Consider the following 27,794-nt stretch of genomic DNA (forward strand, 5'->3'; position numbering starts at 1 on the left):
TCATTCATCTTACATGAGTTAAAACGATCTTTGTGGGGAAAAGTCAAACATAAACATTCTCAAACAAAGGAAAACACAAATCAAAATATGTCCTTAGTATACTCACCCATTTAAATGAACATTTTCAAATAGAAAATATGTGATTAAAGGAAATTTGGTGCATCAGAAAGGAAGAAAGAACTATGGAAAGACCAGAAATATACATGTGGAGACACTGTGTTCTTCATACATTGCTACTGGTAATATAGAATTGTATGGCCTCTCTAAAGAAGTGTTTCCAGCTTCTTTATATGAAAGGTGCTTTCATCATATGACCCAACAGTTACACTCTTGGCCCACACTAAGAACAAAGTGAAAATGTGCATGAATACAAAGATCTGTACAAGAATAGTGACAGTGCTTTACTCAACTTCAAAAACACAGGCAATAATGTTGGGTGCTAGTAACTTATGCAAGTATTCTTAGCTACTCAGGAGGCTGAGATCTGAAGATTACAGTCTGAAGCCAGCCCTGGAAGGTAAGTCCCTTTTACATATCTCCAATTAATCAAAAAGAAAGTATTGATATAAATTGGGTCCCTGGATTCAACTCTAAGCATTTCAAAAAAAAAGGAAAATGTTAGAATCATCTTTAATGATACACAAAACCTATATGAGTTTTCAGAAAAGTATACAAATTTAAATACCTCATACCATATGATCCCCTTACAGAACACTCTAACACTCTAAACGGTATAGAGATCAGTGTTCGTTGGGTCTTACAGAACCAGTATTGGAAAAAGGAAGAATGAGGTGACGTGAGAGACCCAAGTTCAACTCCTCGGTGCCACATACAGAGAAAAAAGCCAGAAGTGGTGCTGTGGCTCAAGTGGTAGAGCTCTAGCTTTGAGAAAGTCCAAGAACAGTGCTCGGGCCCTGAGTTTGGGCCCCAGGGCTGGCCAAAAAAAGATATATAATTTCGTTATGTAATACATCTAGACTGAAATAAATATGAATACATACAAACTACTACATGTAAAATTGGGACATCTCAATAAGATAATATCAATATATTACTTGTGCTATTTACCTTACCTTTGAAAGATGTTATTGTTGGCAGAAAAGAGTAAAATGCAAAGGGAATCAACCATTTTATATTATTTCTTAAAAGTGTGGGGGGCGGGGAGTTTAGCCTAGTGGTGGAGTGCTTGCCTAGCATGCATGAAGACCTAGGTTCGATTCCTTGGTACCACATACATAGAAAAAAGGCCAGAAATGCTGCTGTTGCTCAAGTGGTAGAGCTCTAGCCTTAAGAAAGCCCAAGGACAGTGCTCAGGCACTGAGTTCAAGTTCCAGGACGTGCAAAAAAAAAAACTATGTGTGAAGTCAAGCACACATGGCTAGCATCTGTAATCCCAGTTGCTCAGGAGACTGAGATCTGAGGGTTGTGGGTAAAAACTAGTACAGACAGTAAAGTCCATGACACTCTAATTGCCAATTAACCACCAAACAGCCAGAACTGAAACTGTGAGAATGCTAGTCTTGAGCAAAAAAATTCAGGGACAGTCCCCAGGCTGAGTTCAAGCTGCAACACTGGCACAAAAGAAGTACATGTGAGTCTAAAGTTATTAATATATTGTTTTATTGAAAACATAAAGCCTTGTATTGTACCAGTTGCTCACAACTATAATCCTATCTACTCTGAAGGTGAAAGCTTTGAAGATCAAGGTTTGAATCCAGTTTGGGCAGAAAATTCTGGGAGATTTCTTCTCTAATTAACAGAAAATTGTTGGGGCCAGGTATTTGGCCTACTGGTATGGTAGAGTGCTTGCCTACTATGCACAAAAACCCGGTTTCAATTCCTAGGTACCATATACATAGAAAAAGCCGAATGTGGTGCTGTGGCTCAAGTGGTAGAGCTCTAGCCTTGATTAAGCCCAAGGACAGTGCCCAGGCCCTGAGTTCAAGCCCCAGAACTGGCAAAAATTAATTAACTAATTAATCAATTAAAAAAAATAGGAAATTGCCATGCTGAAGGAATGGTTCCAACAATAGAGCACCAGGCTAGCAATCAAGATAAGCATAATTCCCTGAGTTCAAGTCACAATTACAGTAAAAGTTAGTAAGCGAGCAAGCAAGCAAGCTAGACAGACAGACAGATTAATTTTATTTAAAAGATAAATTACACATGACTTGCACTAAGGGTGTTGTAATATGGATAGATTTAAATTCAGTACTGTTCTTTGTACTGTATATTATGTGAAACTCACCAGAATCAGGTGGGAGAGAGTCAGTTGAAGAGTGGTAGTCATTGTCATTTCCCATCACAAGTGGGAAATTCACTGGCTCAAAGTTATTTTCCAGGCTGGCTTCTGGTACTCCTGGCATATACAGAAAAAAATATTTTCTCTTTTGGTTTACAATCCATTATTCAATACTTATCATATATTAGCTATACAAGGGAAAATTTCATTGTGACATTTCCACTCATACAGAATGTATTCCTAGCAATCTCACCAACTTCTATCACTTCCCCTTCCTAATGAAATTTCAACCAAAAGAAACATTTTACATTACTCTCAACCTCTACAAATTTATACATAGCAAAATTTTCCTGAAATAATGTATAGGAAATAAGGAAATTCTGACATGCAGGAAAACTACAATTGTTTGTCTCTTAAAGTATAAATGAACACCTTCATAAAACAGCAAGTAAAAAGGAGAATCAAGTAAAATATACATGTTCAGAACTAGCATCACACACATATTATTACTGAGAAGATAAAATTATATAATCCAATGTAAAAAAATTAGCCATTTTTCATTCGCTGGGAAGTGGATGAAACTAGAGCTAATCATGTTGAGCAAGATAAGTCAAGACCAAAGAAAAAAAGGCGCATGATCTCCTTTGATATGTGGATACTGGATCCAAACAGTACAAGAGTGATGACTCAATATATGGGTACCCAAGGTTATGGAGCTATGGAGGTCTTGGAAATATAAATACAACTACAAAGCCTTAAAATCTATGATGAGATATATACTCTTTAGGCATAATGTTATATTATATAGGTTGATATGTATCTATGATATACAAACTCTCAGCCTAATTTTAATTATGCTCTAAAATCTAAGTGCCAGCGACTGCATATAGATTCCCTTCTTGAATATTTGTTAAACACATCATCTGAAATATGCAATGTTAATAAATTCTTTAATAAAAAATACCCATTTTTACAAAAGTAAGCACATGTAACTATATGCCCAAGAACTGTATATAAGTACATTTACATAAAAGTCAATAGTCTAGTGTTCATAATCAAATGTTGGAAACAACCCAGATATTTTTAGTGGGTGAATAGATAAGAAAACATGTATAACCCTACTATATAATAGTACTAGTATAAATCTCAAGTAAATATGGTTAGTGACCATATCCCAAAGGTTATATATCATCTAATTCATTTAAACAGGAATATTCAAGTGATAAAATTATAGAAAGAGAAACCAAATTCTGGATTTTCAGCTGTTAGGAGACACAGGAGAGGAGTAAAGAGAGAACAATGGCGAGTGGTTGCCGGTACAGAAGGATAATATGAAGGATTCTAATGGTGAAAGTGGACATCGTCCATATCACGACTACAGTGGCAGACATGTTAACCAATGTGTTACATAATTTCACAGAAGTATATATATGCACATATACCAACACATGCAGTATCAATTATGTTTTATTATACTTCTTCATGAAGTTTTCATAAAAGAAAAAGGGTTCAGTATAAAGGGGGTTTTGTGTAATTTCTTACATTTCAATCTAGATTTAAAATTATCTTAAAATGTAGTTCAGGTGAATGTGTGTGTGAATGTGAGTGTATGTGTGTGTGTGTGTGTGTGTGTACACAAATTCTGGAATTTCAACTCAGGGCCTGGGCTCTGTCCCTTAGCTAGTTTTTGCTCAAAGCTAGCACTCTACCACTTGAACTAGAACTCTACTTCCAGTTTTTCGGTAGTTTATCGGATATGAGTCTCTATGACTTTCCTTCCCAGGCTGGCTTTGAACCACAGTCCTCGACCTCAACCACCTGGATTACAGGTGTGAGCCACCATCACCTAGATAGGTTTTAATTTTAAAAAAAACGGCTTGGGGCTGGGAGTTTGGCCTAGTGGTAGAGTGCTTGCCTAGCATGCATGAAGACCCGGGTTCGATTCCTCAGTACCATATACATAGAAAAAAAGCCAGAAATGGTGCTGAGGCTCAAGTGGTAGAGCTCTAGCCTTGAGAAAAGTCCAAGGACAGTGCTCAGGCCCTGAGCTCAAGCCCAGGACCAGCAAAAACAAAAAATCGGCTAATGCCAGGCACCAGTGGCTCATACATGTAATCCTAGCTACTCAGGAGGCTGATATCTGAGGATCAAAGCCAGCCAAGGCACAAAAGGACCTGATACTCTTATCTCCAATTAACCTCTAGAAAACTGGAAGTGGGGCTTGGCTCAAGGGTAGAGCAGTAGCCTTGAGCTGAAGAGCTCAGAGACAGTGCCCAGGCTGAGTTCAAGCCCCATGACCCACAAAAATAAATAATAAATAAAACAATAATTAAATAAATAAATTTAAAATATTAATAAAGAGGGCCTTGAGCTAAAGAGCTCAGGCACAGTGCCCAGGCCCAGAGCTCAAACCCCATGACCAACAAAAAGAAAAAAATACACATGCAATAAGACACTGGTGGTCTTATACTTAGAATCAAAGCCAGCTTGAGCACAAAAGTCCATGAGGCTCTTATCTCCAATCAACCACCAGGAAACCAGAAGTGGCACTGAGGCTTAAGTGGTAGAATGCTATCCTTGAACTGAAATGCTCAAGTACAGCACGCAGGCCTCCAGAGTTCAAGCCCCACAACCAACAACAACAAAAAAAAAAGCAGAAGTGTAGCCATGGCTCCATTGACCATAAAAAATTTTAAAAAAAATTAAAAAAAAACTGGCCAGGAGCATTGACTAGTGTAGAGTGCTTGCCTAGCATGCACGAAGCCCTGGATTCAATTCCTCAGTACCACATAAACAGAAAAGGCTGGAAGGGTGCTATGGCTCAAAGTAGTAGAGCAGTAGTCTTAAGAAAGCCCAAGGGCAGTGAGTTCCAGGGCCCTGAGTTCAAGCCAGGACTGGCAAAATAAAAGTTGTAAATGAAACTGTGGTTCAAGTAGTAGAGCTCTAGTCTTGAGCACAAATGATCAGGGTAGGGGTAGCACCCGGGTCCAGAGTTCAAACTGCAAAACCAGGGGAAAAAAGGAATGTTAATGAACCTGGGATTGGTATATAGTTCAATAATAGAGTACTTGCCTAGTACGCATGTACCCTGGGTTTGATCTCAAGGATCAAACAAAAAAAATCGGTTAGTGTATATTACTTGTAATATGTATCAGTTCAAACTCACCAACATTGTCTGAGAAGACACATGGAAGGTTAGTAGAGTGTACTTCATCATTTTCCAAATTTGGGGCATTCCACATCACAGTGTCATCTGGGATGTCCATTTCTTCATTTTCTGGCATTTCTATAAATTAAAAAATTCAAGTATTATATGACAACCACCTATAATCCTAGCTACTTAGGAAACTGACATCAGAGACATCACAGCCCAGGCAGGATTCAGCCACACAGGAAAACTCTTATGAACCTCTTATCTTCAATTAACAACCAAAAACACAGAAATTAGAGCTGTGGTAGTTCAAATGGTGAAAGGTAGCACAAAACCTCAGGGATAGCACAGGCTTTGAGTTCAAGCCCCTGGCAAGACTAATAACAAAAGAAAATCATTCTATACCAGCAAAGCTTACCTTGGAAGAAAAAAATTGCCCCAAGCAGACTTACATTTTAAAAGGTTGTTGTCATTGTTGTGTGTGTGTCCACACCACTCACACTAGTACTGGGGCTTGAAATGAAAAGCCTCAAGCCAAATCTTACTCCATGTTTTTCAATGGAAGCTGGTGCTCTACTCCTTCTGGCCTTTTGTTGGTTAAGACTCTCCAGGATTTTTCTGTCCAATCTGGCTTGGAACCTTGATTCTCAAATCTCATCCTTCTGAGTAGCTAGAATTATAGGCATGTGCCACTCATGCCTTTTTTATTTCAAGATTTTCCTGCTGGTAAGACAAATCAGAGACTCTTATCGCCAATTAACCAGCCAAAAGGCAGAAGTGGGGTTCAAGTGGTAGAGAGCACCAGGTACTAGCAAAAGAGTCAAGTAAGAACTTGAGGCTCTCAGTTCAAGCCCCAATACAAACGCACACAAAAAAGCACAAAAAGAAGTTCTCTGATTTTTAAATCTTAGTACTGACAGAGAAAAAAGGCTATGGGGCTGACTACATGCCTGTAATCTTAGCTACTGAAAAGTAAAGGTAGGAGAATAGCAGTTTGAGGCCAGCCTCAAGCATAAGTGAAACCCTGGGTCTTTGTGCATGTTAGGCAAGCACTGAAAGTTGAATTTATGAGGGGTTACACTAAGGGGAGAAAAGCCAATATTAAAGAAGTTAGATGTTAGGGGCTGGGAGCATGGCCTAATGATAGAGTGCTTGCCTAGGATGCATGAAGCCCTGGGTTCAATTCCTTGGTATCACATACATACAAAAAAAGCCAGAAGTGGTGCTATGGCTCAAGTAGTAGAGCTCTATCCTTGAGAAAGCCCAAGGACAGTGCTCAGGCCCTAAGCTCAAGCCCAGGAATGGCAAAAAGTTAGATATTATATACATCCAAATATATATAGAAATAAGGAATGGACAAAATTATAGAGATGGAGGTTAGGAGCGTAGCCTAGTGGTAGAGTGCTTGACTAACATGCATGAAGCCCTAGGTTAGATTCTTTGGTACCACATACTCAGAAAAAGCCAGAAGTGGTGCTGTGGCTCAAGTGGTAGAGCTCTAGACTTGAGAAAGCCCAAGGACAGCAATCAGGCCCTGAGTTCAAGCCCCAGAACTGGCAAAAAAATCATAGAGATGGAGAGTAGATCAGTGGTTAGCAAGAGTCAGTAATAATATATGAGAGTGGAAAGGAAGGGCAGCCACAGAGGAATACGTTTAGATATATGTAAAAGGTTGATACATCTTTGTGTGATCCATATGAAACTTGTAGTGATAGCATCACTACAATCCTTCTCAGTGGTAAAATTGTAAACTCACAAAAATTCACAGGCACAGGGGCCGGGGAGTTTGGCCTAGTGGTAGAGTGCATGCCTAGCACGCATGAAGACCAGTGTTCAATTCCTCGGTACCACATACACAGAAAAAAAAAAGCCGGAAGTGGTGCTGAGGCTCAAAGGTATCACTTTGCATTTTTCTCACTACTACATGGGAATCTACAAAAGTCTCAGTATAAAACTTTTCACTTAAAAAATAGTAACTAAGGGCCGAGTGTTTGGTCTAATGGTAGAATGCTTGCCTAGCATGCACGAAGACCTGGGTTCGATTCCTCAGTACCATATACATAGAAAAGCCGAAATTGGTGCTGTAGCTCGAGCGGTAAGAGCACTCGCCTTGAGGAAAGCCCAACAACAGTGCTCAGGCCCTGAGTTCAAGCAACAGGAATGGCAAAAAAAAAGAAAGAACTAAAACTAGTCTCCATGAAAGATTTTTCAAGCCTACATTAAAGGATCCTTTGTATAACAGCAACACTGTAAACTCACCAAAATTAGAAGGCACCAAGAAACGTGGCAAGCTAGTATTAACTGTTGTATGCTCATTTTCCACAATAGCTGAGTAATTTATAAAGTTATGGTCACCAGCCAGACTTGGGTCCTGTGGTAGAAGAAATGCTTCAGGTGCTTCTATTGTAGGTTGGGCATCTGAGATTACAATGTTGTTGCTCTCATCATCGTCATCTAAAATATCAGGCACTGTAGGTACATCAGGAACTGAGTCATCTGATGTTAATGAATTTGTAGAAATAATTCTAGGAAGGAATGAATTCAGATTAGGAATAGACTGCTGCTGCTGCGGCTGCTGCTGCTGCTGCTCATGGGGTAAAACTGACTGAAGAAATGCTTCTATACTTCCGTCTGGTTCATGGGTTGCCATCATTTCATTTTGAAGTAATCTGCAGCAATGTCCCTGTCCAAGATGAGAAAAAATGAGTTAACCTTTTGTCTTCAGTTCAGTTTCTAGACATCAATTTGAAAAGTAACCATCATACCATTCTTTTTCAAAAATATAGAAAAATTTGCCAGGCAACAGTGGCTGAGGCCTGCAATTCTAGCTACTCAAGAGGTTGAAATCTGTAGATCACAGTCCCAAGCCAGCCAGGGCAGAAAAATTTACCAGTCAAAACCCAGAAGTGGGGACCGGGAGTTTGGCCTAGTGGTTAAAGTTGCTGAGGCTCAAGTGGTAGAGCTCTAGCCTTGAGAAAGTCCAAGGACAGTGCTCAGGCCCTGAGCTCAAGCCCAGGACTGGCAAAAAAAAAAAACAGAAGTGGAACAGTAGCTCAATTGGTAGGAAAACAGTCTTGAAAAGAAAAAGCCAAGTAAAAGCACAAAACTCCACTACCAGCACCAAAAAAAAGGAAAAATTGGAATAATATTTTAAAACTTTACTTTTTCTTTTTTTTCTTTTTTTTTTTTTTGGTCAGTCGTGGGGCTTGAACTCTGAGCAAGGATGTTGTCCCCGAGCTCTTCAGCTCAAGGCTACTGCCCTAACCCTTGAGTGCCACTTCCAGTTTTCTAGTGGTTAACTGGAGATAAGAGTCTCAGGGTCTTTAACGCCCAGGCTGGCTTTGAACCGTGATCCTCAAATCTCAGCCTCTGGGTAGCTATGGTTACAAGTGTGAACCACAGCACTCTGCTTTTTTCCCTTGGTTTCTTTTCTTTTTTGACAGTCCTGGGCCTTGAACTCAGGGCCTGGGCACTGTCCTTGGGCTTTCTCAAGGCTAGAGCTCTACTACTTGAGCCATAGCTTTTTTCTCTATGTATGTGGTACTGAGGAGTCAAACCTTGGTCTTTGTGCATGCTAGGCAAGCCCTCTTACCACTAGGCTAAACTCCTGGCCCTTCCCTTGGTTTCTAAATGCAGGATCTCACTATATAGCCCAAGCTGGCCTCAAACTTGTTATCCCTTCTGCCTTCACTTCACAAGTATTGGAATGACAGATACATGCCACCATACATGACTGTCATTACATCATGTCTTAAATGACATAAACCCAGTTAAGTCAACAATTAGTAAAAATGAGGATTAAAAAAAATTGGGGGCTGGGAGTTTGGCCTAGTGGTAGAGTGCTTGCCCAGTATGCACGAAGACCCTGGTTTAATTCCTCAGTACCACATACATAGGGGGGAAAAAGCCAGAAATGGTGCTGTGGCTCCAGTGGTAGAGCTCTAGCCTTGAGAAAAAAACCAAGGACAGTGATCATGCCCTGAACCTAAGCCCAGGACTGGAAAATAAAAAAGTTGGTTAAAACATTTGTACCCCCTTTTTATGGTACATAATTTTGCATTGTTAAAATACTGTAGTTAGGCCAGGAGTTTGGCCTAGTGGTAAGAGTGCTTGCCTAGCATGCATGAAGACCCAGGTTTGACTCCTTGGTACCATATACATAGAAAAAGCTGGAAGTGGTGCTTTGGCTCAAATGGTAGAGAATTACGCCTTGAGAAAGCCCAAGTATAGGGGTGAGGTCTTGAGTTCAAGCCCTGAGACTAGCAAAGCAAATTCTGTATTTAGATATGATTTTCATTTCCTTTTTTTCAGATCCAATACCAGAACTCTTTATTTTCCTCTTAAAAACTACATTTCAGCTGCATTTTATCTATGATTTACTAATATAAAATATTTGATGCTATAAGGTAGTAAACCTAAACTGTAGCATTCTTCCAACCAAGTTTTAGTCCACATCTGCTACTACAGCAAGGACAGAAAAGCCTTGCTGATACTAACTGTTGACATATTTAGGAGCTAGCAGTTTAACAAAGTTGAAAAACTGTTTTAATAATACTTACACATTTTTGCATCGATGAGTTCTCCCAAAACTGATGCAATTTTGAAATCATTCCAAAAAGTTGGTTAATCTGCCCATTCAATTTTTCAATAAGTTGGAGTAAAGCCTATCATAATTTAAAAAATCATTAGTTACTAGTCCAAAAGAGAAGTAATACATGTGAAAATAACATTAAATCATGTCTTTACTGGTAGGTAAAATGAAAATACTTTATCAAATACTCAATCTGTCAGAAATACTCAGAAGTTGTTTAAAAATGTAAGACAAATTCTTTTTTGTTGTCTTTGGTCAGTCATGGGACTTGAACTCTGGGCCTGGGCATTATCCCTAAGCATTGTCCCTGAGTACTTCAGCTCAAGGATACCACCCTACCCTTTGAGCCACAGCACTACTTCCAGTTTTCTGATGGTTAATTGGTGATAAGGAACTCACGGACTTTAGTGGCTGTGCTACATTTGAACCATGATCCTCAGATCTCAGCCTCCTGAGTAGCTAGGATTACAGGCATGAGCCACCATACCCAGCTAAGACAAATTCTTTTTTATTTTTTTGCCAATCCTGGGACTTGAACTCAGGGCCTGAGCACTGTCCTTGGGCTTTCTCAAGGTTAGCACTCTACCACTTGAGCCACAGCACCACTTCCAGCTTTTTCTATGTATGTGGTACTGAGGAATCGAACCTGGGTCTTTGTGCATGCTAGGCAAGCACTCCACCACTAGGCCAAACTCATGGCTCAAAGACAAATTCTTTACAAAACATTAATAAGATACTTTTTATTAATACTGAAGAACTTTTACCTATTGCAAAATCTATAGCAACATGAAAAGATGAACTTGTAGTACTATGTTTTCATTAACCTAGATAACCTCAAGATATCATTTCTATCAAGCTTAACCTCACCCGTATTTCAGAGAAGACAATAATTTAGGACAATTACTGCTTCAAAAGCAAATATTTCTAATCATAAATAAAGAACCAAATTTAATATGGCTTTCAATTTCCAAATAATCCAAAAGTGACACTCAGTAGACAAGGTAAGTGTAACTTGGACATTTATTTTTCTTCATAAATCAGTCTCAAAATCACTTCAAATTCTTTATGGAATGAGACAGGGCAGAAATAATTAAGTTGGAAGGAAAGTAAACAGTTACAGTTAATTGTCCTAAGGACTAAGGTAGACTACAAGGACAATTTTAATTCAGATATATGACATAGTTATCAATATTTTGTTTCTAAAGTACATGAATAAAAATTACCTGAATTAGCCCAGCATTAAATACCAGTAACACAATAAACACAACATGGAATAATAATACACTAATATCTTTTTTTGCCAGTCCTGGGCTTTAGCTCAGGGCCTGAGCACTGTCCTTGGACTTTCTCAAGGTTAGAGCTCTACCACTTGAGCCTCAGCACCACTTCCGGCTTTTTTCTATGTATGTGGTACTGAGGAATCGAACCCGGGTCTTCGTGCATGCTAGGCAAGCACTCTACTACTAGGCCAAACTCCCGGCCCCTACACTAATATCTTAACAACTTGCATAGTGCTTCATGCTTTCCAAGATATTGTCAGATAATTATGCCCAAAACTATATTACCTGATAGATAATAGTACCAGTGAAGATTAAAATAGTCACTGGGGGAAGTTGATAATTTCCTATAGTACTTATTTAGTATCAATACTCGTGTTCTTAGGAAACTAAGAGTTTTCTTTAAGCCACACTACAAGTACTTTAATCTATCTTATTCAATTTTGGAGTGAAACCCAGGAAAATATGATAGAAATAAATTACCTCAGAAAACTGGCAGATTCTTAAAAATATTATACTTAATAAATCCCATGACCATTTCCACTCTTAATTAATCAAATTAGACGTTTGCAGAGCCGGGTGCTGATAGCTCATTCCTGTAAAACTAGCTACTCAGGATCTAGCTGAGGATCTGAGGATCACAATTCAAAGCCAGCCAGGCAGGAAATCCCATCAGACTCTAATCTCCAATTAACCACCAGAAAACCAGAAATGGTACTTTGGCTCAAACGAAAATGCTCAGGCCATGAATTCAAGCCTATGACCAACCTTTTTGTTTTGGGTTTTTTTTTTAACCAGTCCTGGGGCTTGTACTAAGAGCCTGAACACTGACCTCGGGCATTCTCAAGGCAAGAGCTCTACCACTTGAGCCCAGCACCACTTCTGGCTTTTTTCTACGTATGTGGTACTGAGGAATCGAATCCGGGTCTTCATGAATGCTAGGCAAACACTCTACCACTAGGCCAAACTTCAGGCACCCCTCCCCCCAAAAAATTTTAAATACGTGTGCAAAGAAATTTCCAAGCTAGGAATGTAATTTAGTGGTAAAGTGCTTGTCTAATATGCATGAAGCCTTGGGCTTGATTCCTTAGTACCACATAAACAGAAAAAGCCAAAAGTGACACTGTGACTCAAGTTGTAGAGTGCTATCCTTGAACTAAAGAAGCTCAGGGTTAGTGCCCAGGCCCTGAGTTCAGTCCCCAGGACTAGCAAAAAAAAAATGTCTATAACACGTATTGTTTTACTTTACTTATAATATTGATAATAGCCAAAGGCTAAAAATAACTCAAATATTCATCACAGGGAGAATAATAAATTACGAATATTCATAGAAATACCACTGAACAATAAAAGAGAATGAAGTGTTAATACTATGAAAGAAATTATTAAAACATTTTTCTAAGGGAAAAAAAACTTTAACCAAAGAAAGACAATTCCATATATATATATATATATATATATATATATATATATATATGTATGTTCTGTTTGTAAACTCTATTTATAAGTTGTAGAGGCTGTAAGCATGGCCTAGTGGTAGAGTGCTTGCCTAGAATACATGAAGTCCTGGGTTCAATCCTTCAGTACCATATACACAGAAAAAACTCAGAAGTGATACTGTGGCTCAAGTGGTAGAGCCCCAGGATTGAGAAAGCCCAAGGACAGTACCCAGGTACTGAGTTCAAGCCCCAGGCTGGCAGAAAGAAAGAGGTTGTAGAACAGGCAAAGCTAACACAGGATGGAAAATGTAACCCTTTGATTAGGGAGGATGGGGACTTACTGTGAGGGGGCAAGAGGCAAATTTATGAGCTGTTTAGAAATGTTCCTTTCAAAGGAATATGATGTACATTTTTATCAAAACTCATTGAACTATACATTTAAGACTTGTACATTTCAATGTATACAATTAAACTCAATTTTTTTTAAATTAAGCATCATGAGAACAAAGAAAGGTTTTCACTTTGCTATACAAACCATTCTATCCTCCAATTCAGCAGACTGTCTTCCTCTTTTGGTTGGTGGAATAAAACCCACTGAGTTAGAGTTAGGTCTTTTTAAAGTTTCCAAGTTCACTTGGGGAACTGCTTGGTCACTTTGGGATGTACCTTCTCCTGAAAAACAATTCATTAAAAAGTTACTTTACATACTGGTTGAATTTTAGCAACTGACAAACAAGAACTCTCCCAGTAACAACTGAGAAGTCTTTGTTATGGTTTTTTTACAGAGGTGGGAAGGGAACCCAGTGCTGCCCACACCCAAGCCAGTCAGGCATTCTCCTGCTGAGCTCCACCCTCAGAACTAGAGTTCCAAAACACCCCACTAGAAATAAACATCACAGTTAAATGAAATTCCAAATTGTGAAGCAAGTGCTTTACAGTTCCAAATTCCACGAAGTAAATGCTGGAACCATAATGAGAAAGTTACTACTAAACTAAGGCGTTGTTATGAAGGGTCTCAAAGAGTCCCTTCCTAGGAGTCCAGTCTAGAGGGCCCTTCCCCAATCCCACAGCTGCAAGGAATCCAGACACCTGGGATTTACTGTGCCTCCTTACCTCCTGGCAGTTTGTTTAGAATTTAAGTTACCTGCCTGGAATACTGTTTAGAAATAATCTTTCCATTCACTTCTGCCTCAAGTTATGGATGCTTTGTTAGTTAGGCTTTATAATATGCCTAAATAAGAGGATGTGAAATAAATACAGCAAAAAAATACTAGAATTCTGAAGGTTAGACTATGGCTGAGTCTTAACTATGGTATGAGATAGAACAACATAATGACTCAGTGATACCACATAGTCCTCTACCTTATACTAGAGGTGTGATATGAACACTTGCCCCATGTTAGTATAAGAGATGCATTAGTGAAGGAGCTAATTGACCCCAACCCTCCCCGGCAGAGCAAGATGAAGGGCCTGGGTCTCATCTCCTCCCTAACTTTCCATTCCTGCTATAGAGATACTAATGTAGGAGCCCCAAAAGAGAAACCAAAAGACTAAAAAGTTGGGAGAGTTACTACCCAACTTAGATACATACAAACTAATATATAAAAATTTCAAATTATAAAACACTTCTAATGTAAGAAATTTCCATCCTTTTTTGGCTACCCAGATTTTTTGGTTGAAACTATTAAGAGCTATGAATAATTAAACCACATTAGATCCAAAGAAATAATTCAAAGAATAATAAACCACCAACTTATGCCCTGAGCAATGATGAGTCTCACAACTTTGACTTTGAGTAAAAGCATTCAGACATAAAATAGAAAACAGGAAAGGGTTTGGGTTAGATAAGGGTTTAAAACAGGCAAAAGTAATCTATGGTGGGATTAGTGAATAGAAGACAACAAGAACAGCATTTGCAAAGTTCACAGGCTTCTATTTGTTGTTATGGGTACTTATCATATACATATATTAATGTGAAATTATCTAAGATATCTATTTGTGATGTGTGTAAAATTTTTGTTAAAAATTTTTATTAAAAGTTAATCTAAAAATTCAGCTCCTAGCCAGTCACCTGTGGCTCACATCTGTAATCGTAGCTACTCAGGAGGCTGAGATCTGAGGATCATGGTTCAGAGTCATCCCAGGCACAAAAGTTCATGAGACTCTTACCTCAATTAACCACCAGAAAACCGGAAGTGGCTGGAAGTGGCACTGTGGCTCAAGTGGTAGAAGGCTAGCCTTGAGCCAACGGGCTCAGGGTAGTGCACAGGTCCAGAGTTCAAACCCCACTACTGACAAAAACTAAAAAATAACTCCTAGCCAAGCACTGGTGGCTCACACCTGTAAAACTAGACAGGGTTTAAAAATCTAGTCAGAAAATGTAAGACTGCAACTCATAATAACCAGCAAAAAGCCAGGCTGGGCTGGGCACCAGTGGCTAATATCCATGATTCTAGCTACTCAGGAGGCTGAGATCTCAGAATGATAGTTTGAAGCCAACCCAGACAGGAAAGTCCCCAAGACTCTATACTAGGCTTGAGCACGAAAACTCAAAGAGAGTACCCAGGCCCTGAGTTTAAGTCCTAGGACCAGCAAAAATAGCCTAGTTGAGCTGAAAGTGTGGCCCGAATGGTAAGAACACCAGTTTTGACCTGGAAAAGCTGATGTACAGTACAAGACCTGAAATTTAAGCCCTGATATACTGGAGAACACAATTCAGATACTATTTTTTTTGCCAGTTCTGGGCTTGAACTCAGGGCCTGGGCACTGTACTTGGGTTTTCCTCAAGGCTAGCACTCTCCCACTTGAACAACAGCACCTCTCTGGCTTTTTCTGTGTAAGTGGTACCGAAGAATTGAACGCATGCATGCTAGGTACTCAATTTACCACTAGGCCACACTCTCGTCCCTCAGCTACTAATTTTTTTAAATTCAGAAACTTAAATCAGGTGCCAGTGGTTCAGGTCTGAATCCTAGCTATTAAAAAGGTTGAGATCTGAGGATCATGGTTTAAAGCAAGCATAGACAGGAAAGTCCACGAGATTCTTAACTCTAATTAACCAAAAAGCTGGAAGTAGCAAAGCATCAACCGTGAGAAAAACATAATAAAGGATAGTGCCCAGGTTAAGATGAAGTTCCAGGGATGATACAAAATACAAGTTAAGAAAGTAATCTAGGGCCAGGAGCATGGCGTAGTAATAGTGTGCTCACCTAGAATGCACCAAGACTTGAGTTAATTCCCCTGAACCACATAAACAGAAAAAGCCAGAAATGGCACTGTGGCTCAAACGGCAGAGCACTGGCCTTGAGTAAAAAGTGTCCAAGGACAGTGCCCAGGCCCTGAGTTCAAGCCCCAGGAATGGCAAAAATAAAAAAATAAACAAGAAAGTAGTCTACCATCATAAATATAAAGTTTTAGATATTTATTTCTCCTTTCTTTGTGCCAGTCTTTGGACTTGAACTCAGGCCCTGAGCACTCTCTCTCAGCTTTTGTACTCAAGGATGGCATTGTTACCACTTGAGTCACAGCTCCACTTCTGTCTTTTTGGTAGTTAATTGGACACAAGAGTCTTGCAAACTTTTCTGACTAGACTGGCTTTGAACCACAATCTACAGACTTCACCTCCAGAGTAGCTAGGATTACAGGCATGAGCACTAGCATCCAGCATCCTTCTCCTTTTCTTATATAGTTTAAATCATATTACATATATTTAAGCAGTATTGCTGTCACTTACAATTTTTAAAATATCTTAATACCTGCACAGTATTTCACTGTATAGGTATCTATAGTTGATTATATTATCTATTATGGGCATTTATATGACTTCTAATTTTTCACTATCATTTCATATGAAACATTCCTGTTTATCGCTGAATAGTTCCTTACAATATATATCTAGATGAATCATAAGGTCAAAGGCTAGAAATATTTTAGGCACTTCTCACAGACGCACCTCTAAAATGTCAAAAAGTTTATATTAGCTGCATTCCATTACCACTAAAGTGAATTAACTTTATGTGCATATATGAAAGTTCTTGAAACCCTCCTTTTTAAGAAGGAAGAAGAGAACCGGGTCATGCCTGTAATCCTAGCTACTCAGGAAGTTGAGATCTGAAGATCAAGGTTCAAAGCCATCCCAGGCACAAAAGGACCTGAGACTCTTATCTCCAGTTAACCACCAGAAAACCGAAAGTGGTGTTGTGGTTCAAGTGGTAGGGCAGTAGCCTTGAGCTAAAGAGCTCAGGGACAACGCCCAGGGGTAGTGTGGTAGCGTTGAGATGAAGAGCTCAGGGACAGCACCCAGGTCAAGTTCAAGCCCCACGACCCACAAAAAAAAGGAAGAAGAGTATATGGGAATGTGATGGAGGGGTGAGGGAGATGTAGTACTCCATGCATGCATGCATGTGTAAAAATAGCACAATAAAACCTCCCCTGTAGTAACAAAAAATCTTAATTGAAAAATAGAAACAAAAATGATAATCTGATAAAGGTTTAACATTTGCGCCTCCATTTAATTTGTGTATCTCTCGCTATAAATGCAGTTGAATATTTTCATGTGTTTTTGAATTTTGATGATTTTGATAGGGAAGGATTCTCTACCAGGTATTTCCCACCAAAGAGGACTGTTAGAGTCAGTCAAATGCTCTACAAGACAGAAAGGAATGCCCTGCTGGTCCTGCAGAGTTTTAAGACCAAAATAGACAAATAGTACCAAATGACTTCTGGACATTTGTTAGAACAGGTATCAGTAAACCATATCCTGGACACCAAATTCATCTTGGGGCTTTATATAATCCATAAGCTAAAAATATTGGGGTGGCTGGGAGTTTGGCCTAGTGGTAGAGTGCTTAAATAGCATGCATAAAGACCCAGGTTTTTTTTTTATTTTTTATTGTAATTAATAGAAGGGTTACAGTTATATTCACCAGATAGAAGGTACATTACTTCACACATTTTTGATACCCCTTCTCATGTTTTTGTCCCCATTTCCCTTCCTCTACCCAAGACACAGGTTTGATTCCTTGGTACCACGTACATAGAAAAAGCCAAGTGGGCCAGTAGCATACCCTAGTGGTAGAGTACTCACCTAGCATGCATGAACAAAGCCCTGAGTTCAATTCCTTGGTACCACATACTCAGAAAAAGCCAGAGATGGTGCTGTGACTCAAGTGGCAGAGTGCTAGCCTTGAGCAAAAAGTGTCCACCCAGGCCTAGAACTGGCAAAAAAATCCAGAAGTGGTGCTGTGGCTTCAGTAGTAGAGCTCAAGACTTGAGAAAACCCAAGGACAGTGCGCAGGCCCTGAGTTCAAGCCAGGACTGGCAAAAAAAATGTAGATATGTGTATATAGGATATTTTCCTTCATATGTTAAGCTTAAAAAATGTTTCATAGCCAAGTACTAGTGGTTCACTCCTTTCCTCCTAACTTAGATCTGAAGAAGTCCTGTTCAAAGCTATCCGAAGCAAAAAGATCCATAAAAGGGTTGACATGAATCAAGATGCACTGTACTCTCAAACTGACATATTGAACAGAAACCCCTTTGTACAACGACTTAAAGATTAAAAAGATAAAAAGAAAAGTTTGGGTCTGGGAGTCTGGCCTAGGATTAGAGTGCTTGCCCAGCATGCACGAAGAGGGTTTGATTCCGCAGTACCACATACATAGAAGCTGGAATGGGTGCTGTGGCTCAAGTAGCAGAGCTCTATCCTTGAGAAAGCCCAAGTACAGTGCTCAGGACCAGAAAAATATTTTTAAAAATTTAAAAAAGAGAAAAGTTTATGAAATTCTATCTCCAATTAACTTGCTAAAGCCAGACCAGAGGCATGGCTCAAATGGTAGAGAAATGAGTATCCACTATGAGCAAACAAGCCCACGAGAGCATGAGGCAGTGAGTTCAAGTAGGGAGAAGGGAGAGAAGAAGGGAGAGGAGAGCAGAAGAGACGAGAGGGGAGAGGGGAAAGGAGGGGAGAGAGAAGAAAGAAAAAAAGAGGAGGGAAAAGGAGAGAGTAGAAGTTTCATAAATTGGGAAAAACAGAAAATTCAAAGTTCACTGTCCACAGTCTCACTGAAACAGAATCACACCCATGTTTACATGTCAGCAGCTTCTAGTATACTGTAAAGGAAGAGTTAAATAGTTATGACAAAAAAATTTTACTTGGTCCTTTGCAGAAAAAAATTGCAAATCTCTGCCTAAGCAATGATTTTAAGACAGGAAACCTATTTTTTGGCAGTACTGGGTTTTGAACTCAAGGCATCTGGCTTGTTAGGATGGCACTGTACCAGAGACACACCTCCAACCCTGTTTTGTGCTGGTTATTATGGAGATGGGGTTTAGCAAACTTCTCTGCCACCCTAGCCTCGAACTGCTGTCCTCTAAATTTCATCCTCTTGGGTATCTGAGTATCTCAGAAGCATGAACCATGAATGCCCAGCTGAAAACCCAGTATCAACTGAAAAAAAGCAAGATGTCTCTTGACTTTCTGAGTAAGACATAAATGGTCACACATTTCCTTTATTATTGTGGGTGAGAAGCAACAACCAGAAAGTCAAAGAGCTACAGCAGTTTAGATTGTGGGGCTTCTCATCCTGTGGACACGTTTTGTTGCTAGTGTACATGCAATTGTTTTTAATTTCAAATCCCAACTCTTCCTTGCTGCTTTGTAATGAAGTAACTTTATGCGTCACAAATAATGACTTCTTAGACACACAATATTTTTGTTGATTCGTTGAGATTTTCTACATAGATAATCATATCATCGTCTTCCATGGATTCTATCCAAGCTGCTTTTCCTGTAAGTTCAACTTAAGCTTTTTACTTTTGTTTTGCCACTAAATCTTTATAACTATACCTGCCAGATATAAATATGATTTCTCAGAGAGACTACATTCTCTCCATTGCTTTCTGAGGCTATACCCCATATAGTAAAGCATAAACTGACATATGGCAAAGCTTAAATAAGGGAAATGCAAGCTCTAGTAAATGTTATGACACTACCAAAAATTCTACCCTCTTGCAACGACTGATGTAAAGGTTATACATATTTAATTGATTACTAGAAATAAGAATCAGATACAAAAATTTCATCCAGGAGGAAATTTAACAAAATTACCAGATGCCAGTTGGAATTGTTGCTGATAGTTATAGTCTTGGAAATCTGGTTGTATGACTGATGATTCATCACTGGATGTGCCCGTACTGGGTAGGTCTGATGAAGCCTCAGATGTAGAGTCCTGTAGCAGCATGACTTCATTATGGTCATGACTGCTATTATCATCACTGTCACTCTCAATTGTTACAACAATATAATCTAAATATAAGACAAAAGAATGTTTAGGTTAGGCACTGCATTAAACAGTTTCTGTAAAGTTCTGAATAATTTTAAAAACGTGCCTTGGCTGAAAAACTGTGCAAAACAGTTTTCTATCTGCGGTGGTGGGGGGAGGGAAATGGGGACCAGGACATGAGAAAGGGTATCAATGTATGTGAAGTAATACACCTTCTATCTGGTGAATATAATGTAACCCTTCTATTAATTATAATAAAAATATATGAAAAAAGAAAAATAGCAAATAAAGAATGCTATTTTCTAACACGTCAAATTTCATCTCAAAAATAAAAATTTATTGGAACATAAAAAAGCTTTATATCTGTAAACATTCAACTAATTATTTAGTATGAAGCTGTGAGATATAAATTTATCATGTATAAACAGAGACTCTTCTTTTCTCTTATTTCCAGTAGAGCAATAAATTTGCTTCATTGGAATAAGTATCTTCCAATTTAAGAAAAATTTTGCACACAAAAAATAGTGATGGGCCTGCAGTTTGGCCTAGTGGTAAATCTTGCCCAGCATGCATAAAGACCCAGAATTGATTCCTCTGTACCACATACATAGAAAAAGGAGGAAATGGTACTTGTTGCTCAAGTGGTAGAGGCCTAGCTTTCAGGAAAACCCAAGGACAATGCTCAGGCCCTGAGTTCAAGCCCCAGGACTGGCAAAACAAAAGTGAAAAAAAAAGTGAGTCCAGGCACTGGTGGCTCATCCTGTAATCCTAGCTACTCAGAAGGCTGAGAATGGAAGATTGTAGTTCAAACTCAGGCTGGGCAGGAAAGTATATGACTGTTTTCTCCAATTAGCCATCAAAAAGCCTGAAATGGAATTGTGGCCCAAGTGGTAGAATGCTTGCCTTAAGCAACAAAGCTAAGGGACATCACTCACGTAGAACATACACGAGCACACGCACACACACACATACACACACAAAGGAAGTGAACTGAGGGTGGGAAAAAAAAGAATGGTGAATGTTATCAAATAATATTATTTTGTAAGAGTGCTGGCCTTGAGGAAAGCCCAAGGACAGTGCTCAGGTCCTGAGTTCAAGCCCCAGGACTGGCAAAAAAAAGTGGGTGGAAGGAAAGTATAAAGTGTAATTCAGGTCGCTCTCTCTCTCTTAAATCTTGGAGATGGCCCTGACCGGTCAGTATAATTCTTGACGCTAGGCGCAGAATAAAGCTCTGTTTAACCTCAAAAAAAGTGTAATTCAGAGAGTAAAATATGATGAAACAATACGGTATGTATATGGTAATACTAAAATAAAGCTCCTGTGTTGTAAAATGGATATGCAATTAATTGTTCAAACTGCATAATATAAAAAATTAAAAATTAAACATATATGCACACACTTATAAAAGAATAAGGCCTTGAGTTCAAACTAATAGTTTCAAAAAGGAAAATAATGTAAGGAAATTAAAAAGAAAAAATGAGAAATATAATAAAAAGCAATAGAGGAGTAGAAAAAGGAGGAGGAAATTTTTAGAATAACACAGGGGGTAAATATGAAGAAAGAAAGAAAGAAAGAAAGAAAGAAAGAAAGAAAGAAAGAAAGAAAGAAAGAAAGAAAGGAAGAAAGAAAGGAGAAAGAAAGAGAAAGAAAGAAAGAAAGAAAGAAAGAAAGAAAGAAAGAGAAAGAAAGAAAGAAAGAAAGAAAGAAAGAAAGAAAGAAAGAAAGAAAGAAAGAGAAAGAGGGGCCGGGAGTTTGGCCTAGTGGTTAAAGTGCTTGCCTAGCATGCATGAAGACCCAGGTTCGATTCCTCGGTACCACATACATAGAAAAAAGCAGGAAGTGGTGCTGAGGCTCAAGTGGTAGAGCTCTAGCCTTGAGAAAGTCCAAGGACAGTGCTCACGCCCTGAGCTCAAGCCCAGGACTGGCAAAAAAAAGAAAGAAAGAAAGAGAAAGAAAGGAGAAAACTCTAGCTGATACTTGCAGTTCATGCTTATAATCCCAGCTACTCAGAAGGCTAAGATCTGAGGGTCTCTGTGCAAAGCCAGCCAGGTGGAAAATGTCTGTGAGACTCATCTCAAATTAACCAACAAAAAAGCCAAAAGTAGGTATGGCTCAAGTAGTAGAGCACCAGCTATAAGCAAAAAAAAAAAAAAGTTAAGCAACAGTGCAAGACCATGACTTCAAGCCCCAGTACTAGTACACACACATACACAAAAGAATGAAACCCGGGGGAAGGGGGGTTGTGTGGGAGAGGGACAAAAAAAACATGAGAAGGGGTATCAATGTTTGTGAAGTAATGTACCTTCTATCCAGTGAATGTAATGTAACCCTTCTATTAATTACAATTTTTTAAAAAAGAATGAAACCTCTCGTCTCACTGTACAAATAACATGCCGTAATGAATTAACTTATGACAAATCATGTATCTATGAGGGGAAAAGGCCCACAATTGAATCTCCATTACTATCAAAGAAAATTACAGGATTTTAAAAGAGTGGGTGGGGGATAAAAACCAATATAGGAGATAATTGTGATTGAGAAATAGTATCAGAATGAACAGAAATTTAAAAATGAAATTCTACAGTGTACAATATAGGTAACAAACATAAAGGTGTAAGAGATGCCTGGAGTTTGACCTAGTAGAGTGCTTGCCTATCATGCATGAAGACCTGGGTAAGATTCCTTGGTACCACATATAAATCAAAAAGCTGGAAGTGGTGCTCAGGCTCAAGTGGTAGGGCTCTAGCCTTGAGAAAGTCCAAAGACCGTGCTTAAGCCCTGAGCTCAAGCCCAGGACTGGCAAAAAAATGTGTAAGAGGGGCCGGGCGTTTGGCCTAGTGGCAGAGTGCTTGCCTAGCATGCATGAAGACCCAGGCTCGATTCCCCGGTACCACATATATAGAAAAAAAGCTGGAAGTGGTGCTGAGGCTCAAGTGGTAGAGCTCTAGCCTTGAGAAAGTCCAAGGACAGTGCTCAGGCCCTGAGCTCAAGCCCAGGACTGGCAAAAAAAATGTGTAAGAGCACAACTTCATTCATTAATGCCATCAACAAATAAAAATGAGGGCATAAATATAATGAGTGATTGTTGTCCTTAATGTACTATGTTATCTCTCATCTCTCTAGCTGTCCCTTGGTTATCTCATATTGTTTCAGTATTTCACCTTGTTATCTGATTTATTGGATATATTTGTATTTGATTATTTGAAATTGGATAGGGAAGGGGGGAAAACAAGATGAGGGGTGGGGGGGGAGGGAAATGGGGACCAAGACATGAGAAAGGGTATCAATGTATGTGAAGTAATGCACCTTCTATCTGGCAAATATAATGTAACCCTTCTTTTAATTACTATAAAAAATATATGGAAGAAAAAAAAGATTCAGATTGATAACACGGAATAAATCCTACTGCCTAAACCAAAAAAAAAATGAGGGCATCAGAGTATTCAAAAGGATATTATACTATGGAAATTTTACTATTACCCCTCCACACTATACAACTAATATGCATTAATAACTAAATTTAATATTTTCAATAATAAGAGATCTAGGGGCCAGGAGTTTGGCCTAGTGGTAGAGTACTTGCCTGGCGTGCACAAAGACCCAGGTTCTATTCCTCAGTACCACATACATAGAAAAAAGCCAGAAGTGGTGCTGTGGCTCACGTGGTTGAGCACTAGCCTTGAGGAAAGTCCAGGGACAGTGCTCAGGCCCTGAGTTCAAGCCCCAGGAATGGAAAAAAAAGTAAAAGATTTATGGAAATTCCATAATTAACCCTGCACAGTATGTAATATGCAGTAATAAATTTAATATTTACATAAAGGCCAAAGGGTACCAAGTTCGACCTCCAATAAAAGATGAAATAGGAGTAACAGAGGATGAATATGATAAAAAAAATATAGTCACATATGGAAATAACATAATAAAACATCTACATTATAAAACATACACTAAAATAAATTTAAGCATCTAACTGTGTATGAATGTGTGTACATATACATATATTTAAAGGCAAGAAACTGAGTTCAACCTCCAGGCTGCCAAAAAAAAATTTTTTTAAGGACAAAAGGAAGGATACAATAAAAATATGTTGTATTTATGGAAATGGCAAAGTAAGTCCCACATTGTACAGTTAATACGTAGCAAATATACATGCTTGTGTAAAACACACATACACACACACACAGAGACTAATACACACACATACAGAGCTCTGATTTTAAACCCCAGAGTCACATACACGCAAAAAAAAATTGTTGAAGTTCATATGGTGGTACAAGCCTGTAATCCCAGCTACTCAGGGGGCTGAGATCTGCAGATGCCCGTTCTAGGCCAGCCCCGCAGGAAAGTCTGTGGCACTTATCTCCAACAAATCACAGAAGCTAAAAGTGGAGCTGTGGTCCAAGTGGCAGAGTGCTAGCCTTGAGCAAAAGAAACTCAGGGACAACGCCCAGTTCAAGCCTCAAGACCAGAAAAAACAAAGAAAAAAAAAGTTCAAAACTGACTTGGAAGGCTGAAGTACGGGAATAAAGTGTGCCGCCAGCAGTGGCTGAGACTCGATCCTCAAAAAAATATATAAATAAATAAAATAATAAATAAGGCAGCCAGAGCTCTGCTACTAGTGCTTGCTGGAGCAGCAGTAGTAGAGCCGCTGAGGGGTGGAGCCAAGAACCCCGCCTTCTATCTTTCCCGCCTTCCTGCCTTCCCGCCTTTTCAGTAGCGTGCAAACGCTCTAGCTCTTCCCCCCTCCCACCTTCCCGCTCTTAGGAGAGCGCGAAGTAGCCCACAAAGGCTTCTGGGTAATTCAATATTGCTGCATCTCCAGATCCGGAAGCCCAGCGCCGTAGTCACCTCCCACCGCAAGCTCTAGGCTCGCCTGTGAATGTACTTTCACCTCAAGCCCTCCGATGATGACGTAAAGCCCCGATTCTTTAAACATTGAGATGCTATTTACCTCACAACCAAGTTTCCTCCACGTCCCTAGACTCCATAAGCCGTCCCACACTGCAAGCCATCATGAGGGACCGCAAACCCAAACGCAGACGCCATAGGCCCTAGCTACCTACACCTCACGTGCTGCTAGCCACCATGAGACACCGTAACTTTAAAGTTTTGTCTCCAAGTCCCAAGACGCCACCATGAGGTGCAGCAAGCCCCCAAGTGTCGTCTAAGTCCCAAGGCGCCATAAGCCCTAGCTCCGCCTCATACGCGGCGGCAAGCCACTAAGGGGGGCTGCGACACCCCCCCCCGTCCCCACCATGAGGTGCGGCAACCCCCAAGCGTCCTCCAAGTCCCAGCACGCCATGAGGCGCCACGACCTGAAATTCCGCCAGGAGGCGCCGCGTCCCCCAAGTTGCCTTCACGTTCCACGGCGCCTCCAAGGAGGCGTGGCAATCCCCAAGTGTCTTCCAAGTCCCGAGACTCCATACGCCCTCGCCACGCCTCATCCGCCATAAGACACCACGACCCGAACTCTCCTCCATGTCCCGAAACGCTGCTATGAGGCGCCAAGTGTCCTTCACGTCCCGAGACGCCTCCACAAGGCGCCACGTCCCCCAAGTGCCCTCATAAGTCCCGAGACGCCATAAGCCATGGCTCCACCTGAAGCCGCCTTGAGGCGCCACGACCCCCAAGTTCTGAGACTCCGCCATGAAGGCGCCACAACCCCCAACTTTCCTCCCCAAACCCCATGAGCCCTAGCTTCACCTCAAGCCGTACCATGAGGCAAGCCGCTGCAAGGTGTCGGAACCCCCTCACTTTCCTCCAGGTCCCCCAAAGCCATAACCCTAGCTACCCCTCAGGCCGGAAAGCTGCCAGGTGGCGCTGCAAGCCCCAGTTTTCCTCTCAAGTCCCCAGACGCCGCCATAAGCTCTAGCTCCGCCTCTTGCCTCCAGATGCGTCGAGACGCCACAACCTCATAAGTGCCCAGACGCCATCAACCCCGGCGATACCTCATCCCACAAGGTGCCGCCAGGCGCCGCGAGCCCCGAATTCAGCTCCGCCACAAGATATTGTGAACACAGAACCGAAGTCATCCCCTCAAACTTTTCAGGGCGTCAAGAGCTGCAAGGAGCTCAACCCCCAAGCCCCATAGTAGGCTTACGACTCCCCAAAACTAATACCTGAAAAGAACGACAACCCCGGTCATGCCCATTTTGCGGGGCCCGCATTCCCGCATGAATTAATTGACGAAGGGCCATTAAAAAGCAGGCATCTGCACACAGTGTAAAGCACCCCCACATGCCCAGGCCAAGGACCAATCTACATGGCAATCGCCCGTGAGGCCATTAAAAGTTGGGTGCGCTCGGAACCCCCTCACCCCTAAAGAAAACTGCTAATGAGAGGCAAGAACTCTTACCTTGCTGCTCAGACATTGTCAAGTGAGGGCGAAGGGGCCTGGGTCGGCCGGGGTCTCAAGGCCAGCGGCTGGGAGACGCGCGCAAGACCGCGCATGCACCTCCAACGCCGAGCACCCGAGACTGAGGCGCCAAACCCAAGGGGCGCGAAACTCCCACTTTAAAATGGCTTCTGGGGCTGCGCAGTAGCACTCGGCGCAGTTACGGAACTGTGCGTGCACGACGGGGCAGGGGCAATGCCAAATTTGGTGCCCAACTTCTGCTACTTACTTTTTTTTTTAAAGGTATGTACACTGCAAAAAAAAAAATTGTACTGTGCCGGGAGTTTGGCCTAGTGGTTAAAGTGCTTGCCTAGCATGCACGAAGACCCGGGTTCGATTCCTTGGTACCACATACATAGAAAAATGCTAGAAGTGGTGCTGAGGCTCAAGTGGTAGAGCTCTAGCCTTGAGAAAGTCCAAGGACAGTGCTCAGGCCCTGAGCTCAAGCCCAGGACTGGCAAAAAAAAATTATATGAATTGATAGCTACAATATCAATTGTACAGATGCTGCCTGTCCAAACTGCCCTAACTATAACAAAGCAGTTAATATACCTCTAATGTATGATTATCTAATATTTATGGTTTGCCTCCTTATGTCTGATAATTGGCTTTGGGAAAAACCTTCAGCATTGGCTTTAGCGATTAAAAACTACAACATTTAAAATACATACTTAATGGTAACCACTGCTGTTTTCAAATCACCCCATTCTATTTGCCATTGTCCAAACAGCCTTGTACTTCATTCTTCCATGAAGTTATACTCATGTGATTTACTGAGTGCCTTAAGACAATCTGCTCACTATCTTTGACCTTAACTGGTCTCATATGTGTCTATGTATATATAGATAGATGGGGAGGGGAGTGGGGGGCTCTCACTATATTGCCTAGGCTGACAGTGAACTCTTGATTTTGTTGTAATCCTCCAACCTTAACCTCGCCAGTACCTGGGACAACAGATGCACCACCACATATTGTTCAGTCCTCTAATTCTAACACTCTAATCACGGCCTGTATCTTGTTACTTTACCTCCAAGCCAACTGCATCTAAAAATTCTTCATATCCTTCAAAGTCTGTTACAAGTCCTTTATCTTTTCAAATATCTCTGACAAGATATTTTCCTGTAAGAATAAATAAGTCCTAAACTAGGAGCTAGTGACTCAGGCCTATAATCCTACTTAAGAGGCTAAGATCTAAGGATTGTGCTTGGTTCAAAGCCAGCCCCCATATAAAACTCTGTCAGAATCTTATCTCCGATTAACCAACAAAATGTCAGAAGTTAATTTATAGCTCAAGTGGCAGAACATCAGTCTTGAGCAAGAAAACCAAGGGAAAGCACTTCGGCCTCAAGTTCAAGCCCCAGTACTAGCATCAAAAATAAAAGTCATTCCTATACAATCTCACATTAGTTTATCATTG

The 27,794-nt window shown here is 40.4% G+C and overlaps 1 protein-coding gene across 1 annotated transcript; it reads right to left on the reverse strand.

Annotated features, from left to right (window-relative positions):
- Nucleotides 1-263: 263 nt before the first annotated feature.
- Nucleotides 264-26,415, reverse strand: LOC150040426 (uncharacterized). The gene is made up of 8 exons (XM_090326564.1): nt 26,339-26,415; nt 19,809-20,006; nt 13,236-13,372; nt 9,953-10,057; nt 7,653-8,076; nt 5,409-5,528; nt 2,249-2,359; nt 264-340 (listed from the first exon to the last, which is right to left on the reverse strand). The coding sequence occupies exons 1-8, from the start codon at nt 26,352-26,354 to the stop codon at nt 264-266; spliced, it is 1,188 nt and encodes a 395-aa protein (XP_090182690.1). The 5' UTR covers nt 26,355-26,415.
- Nucleotides 26,416-27,794: the final 1,379 nt, after the last annotated feature.

The sequence above is a fragment of the Megascapheus bottae genome, chromosome X (genome assembly GCF_031878675.1).
Source record: "Megascapheus bottae isolate mThoBot1 chromosome X, mThoBot2.hap1, whole genome shotgun sequence".
In the NCBI taxonomy this organism is placed as follows: domain Eukaryota; kingdom Metazoa; phylum Chordata; class Mammalia; order Rodentia; family Geomyidae; genus Megascapheus; species Megascapheus bottae.

Excerpts from the sequence above, each read along its gene's own strand:
- LOC150040426 (XM_090326564.1), bottom strand. Across the intron at positions 2,360-5,408 it reads TGTCTTCTCAGACAATGTTG|GAGTACCAGAAGCCAGCCTG; the intron begins GTGAGTTTGAAC and ends TGTATATGCCAG. Across the intron at positions 341-2,248 it reads CTCTCTCCCACCTGATTCTG|TGTGGGCCAAGAGTGTAACT; the intron begins GTGAGTTTCACA and ends CTTTGTTCTTAG.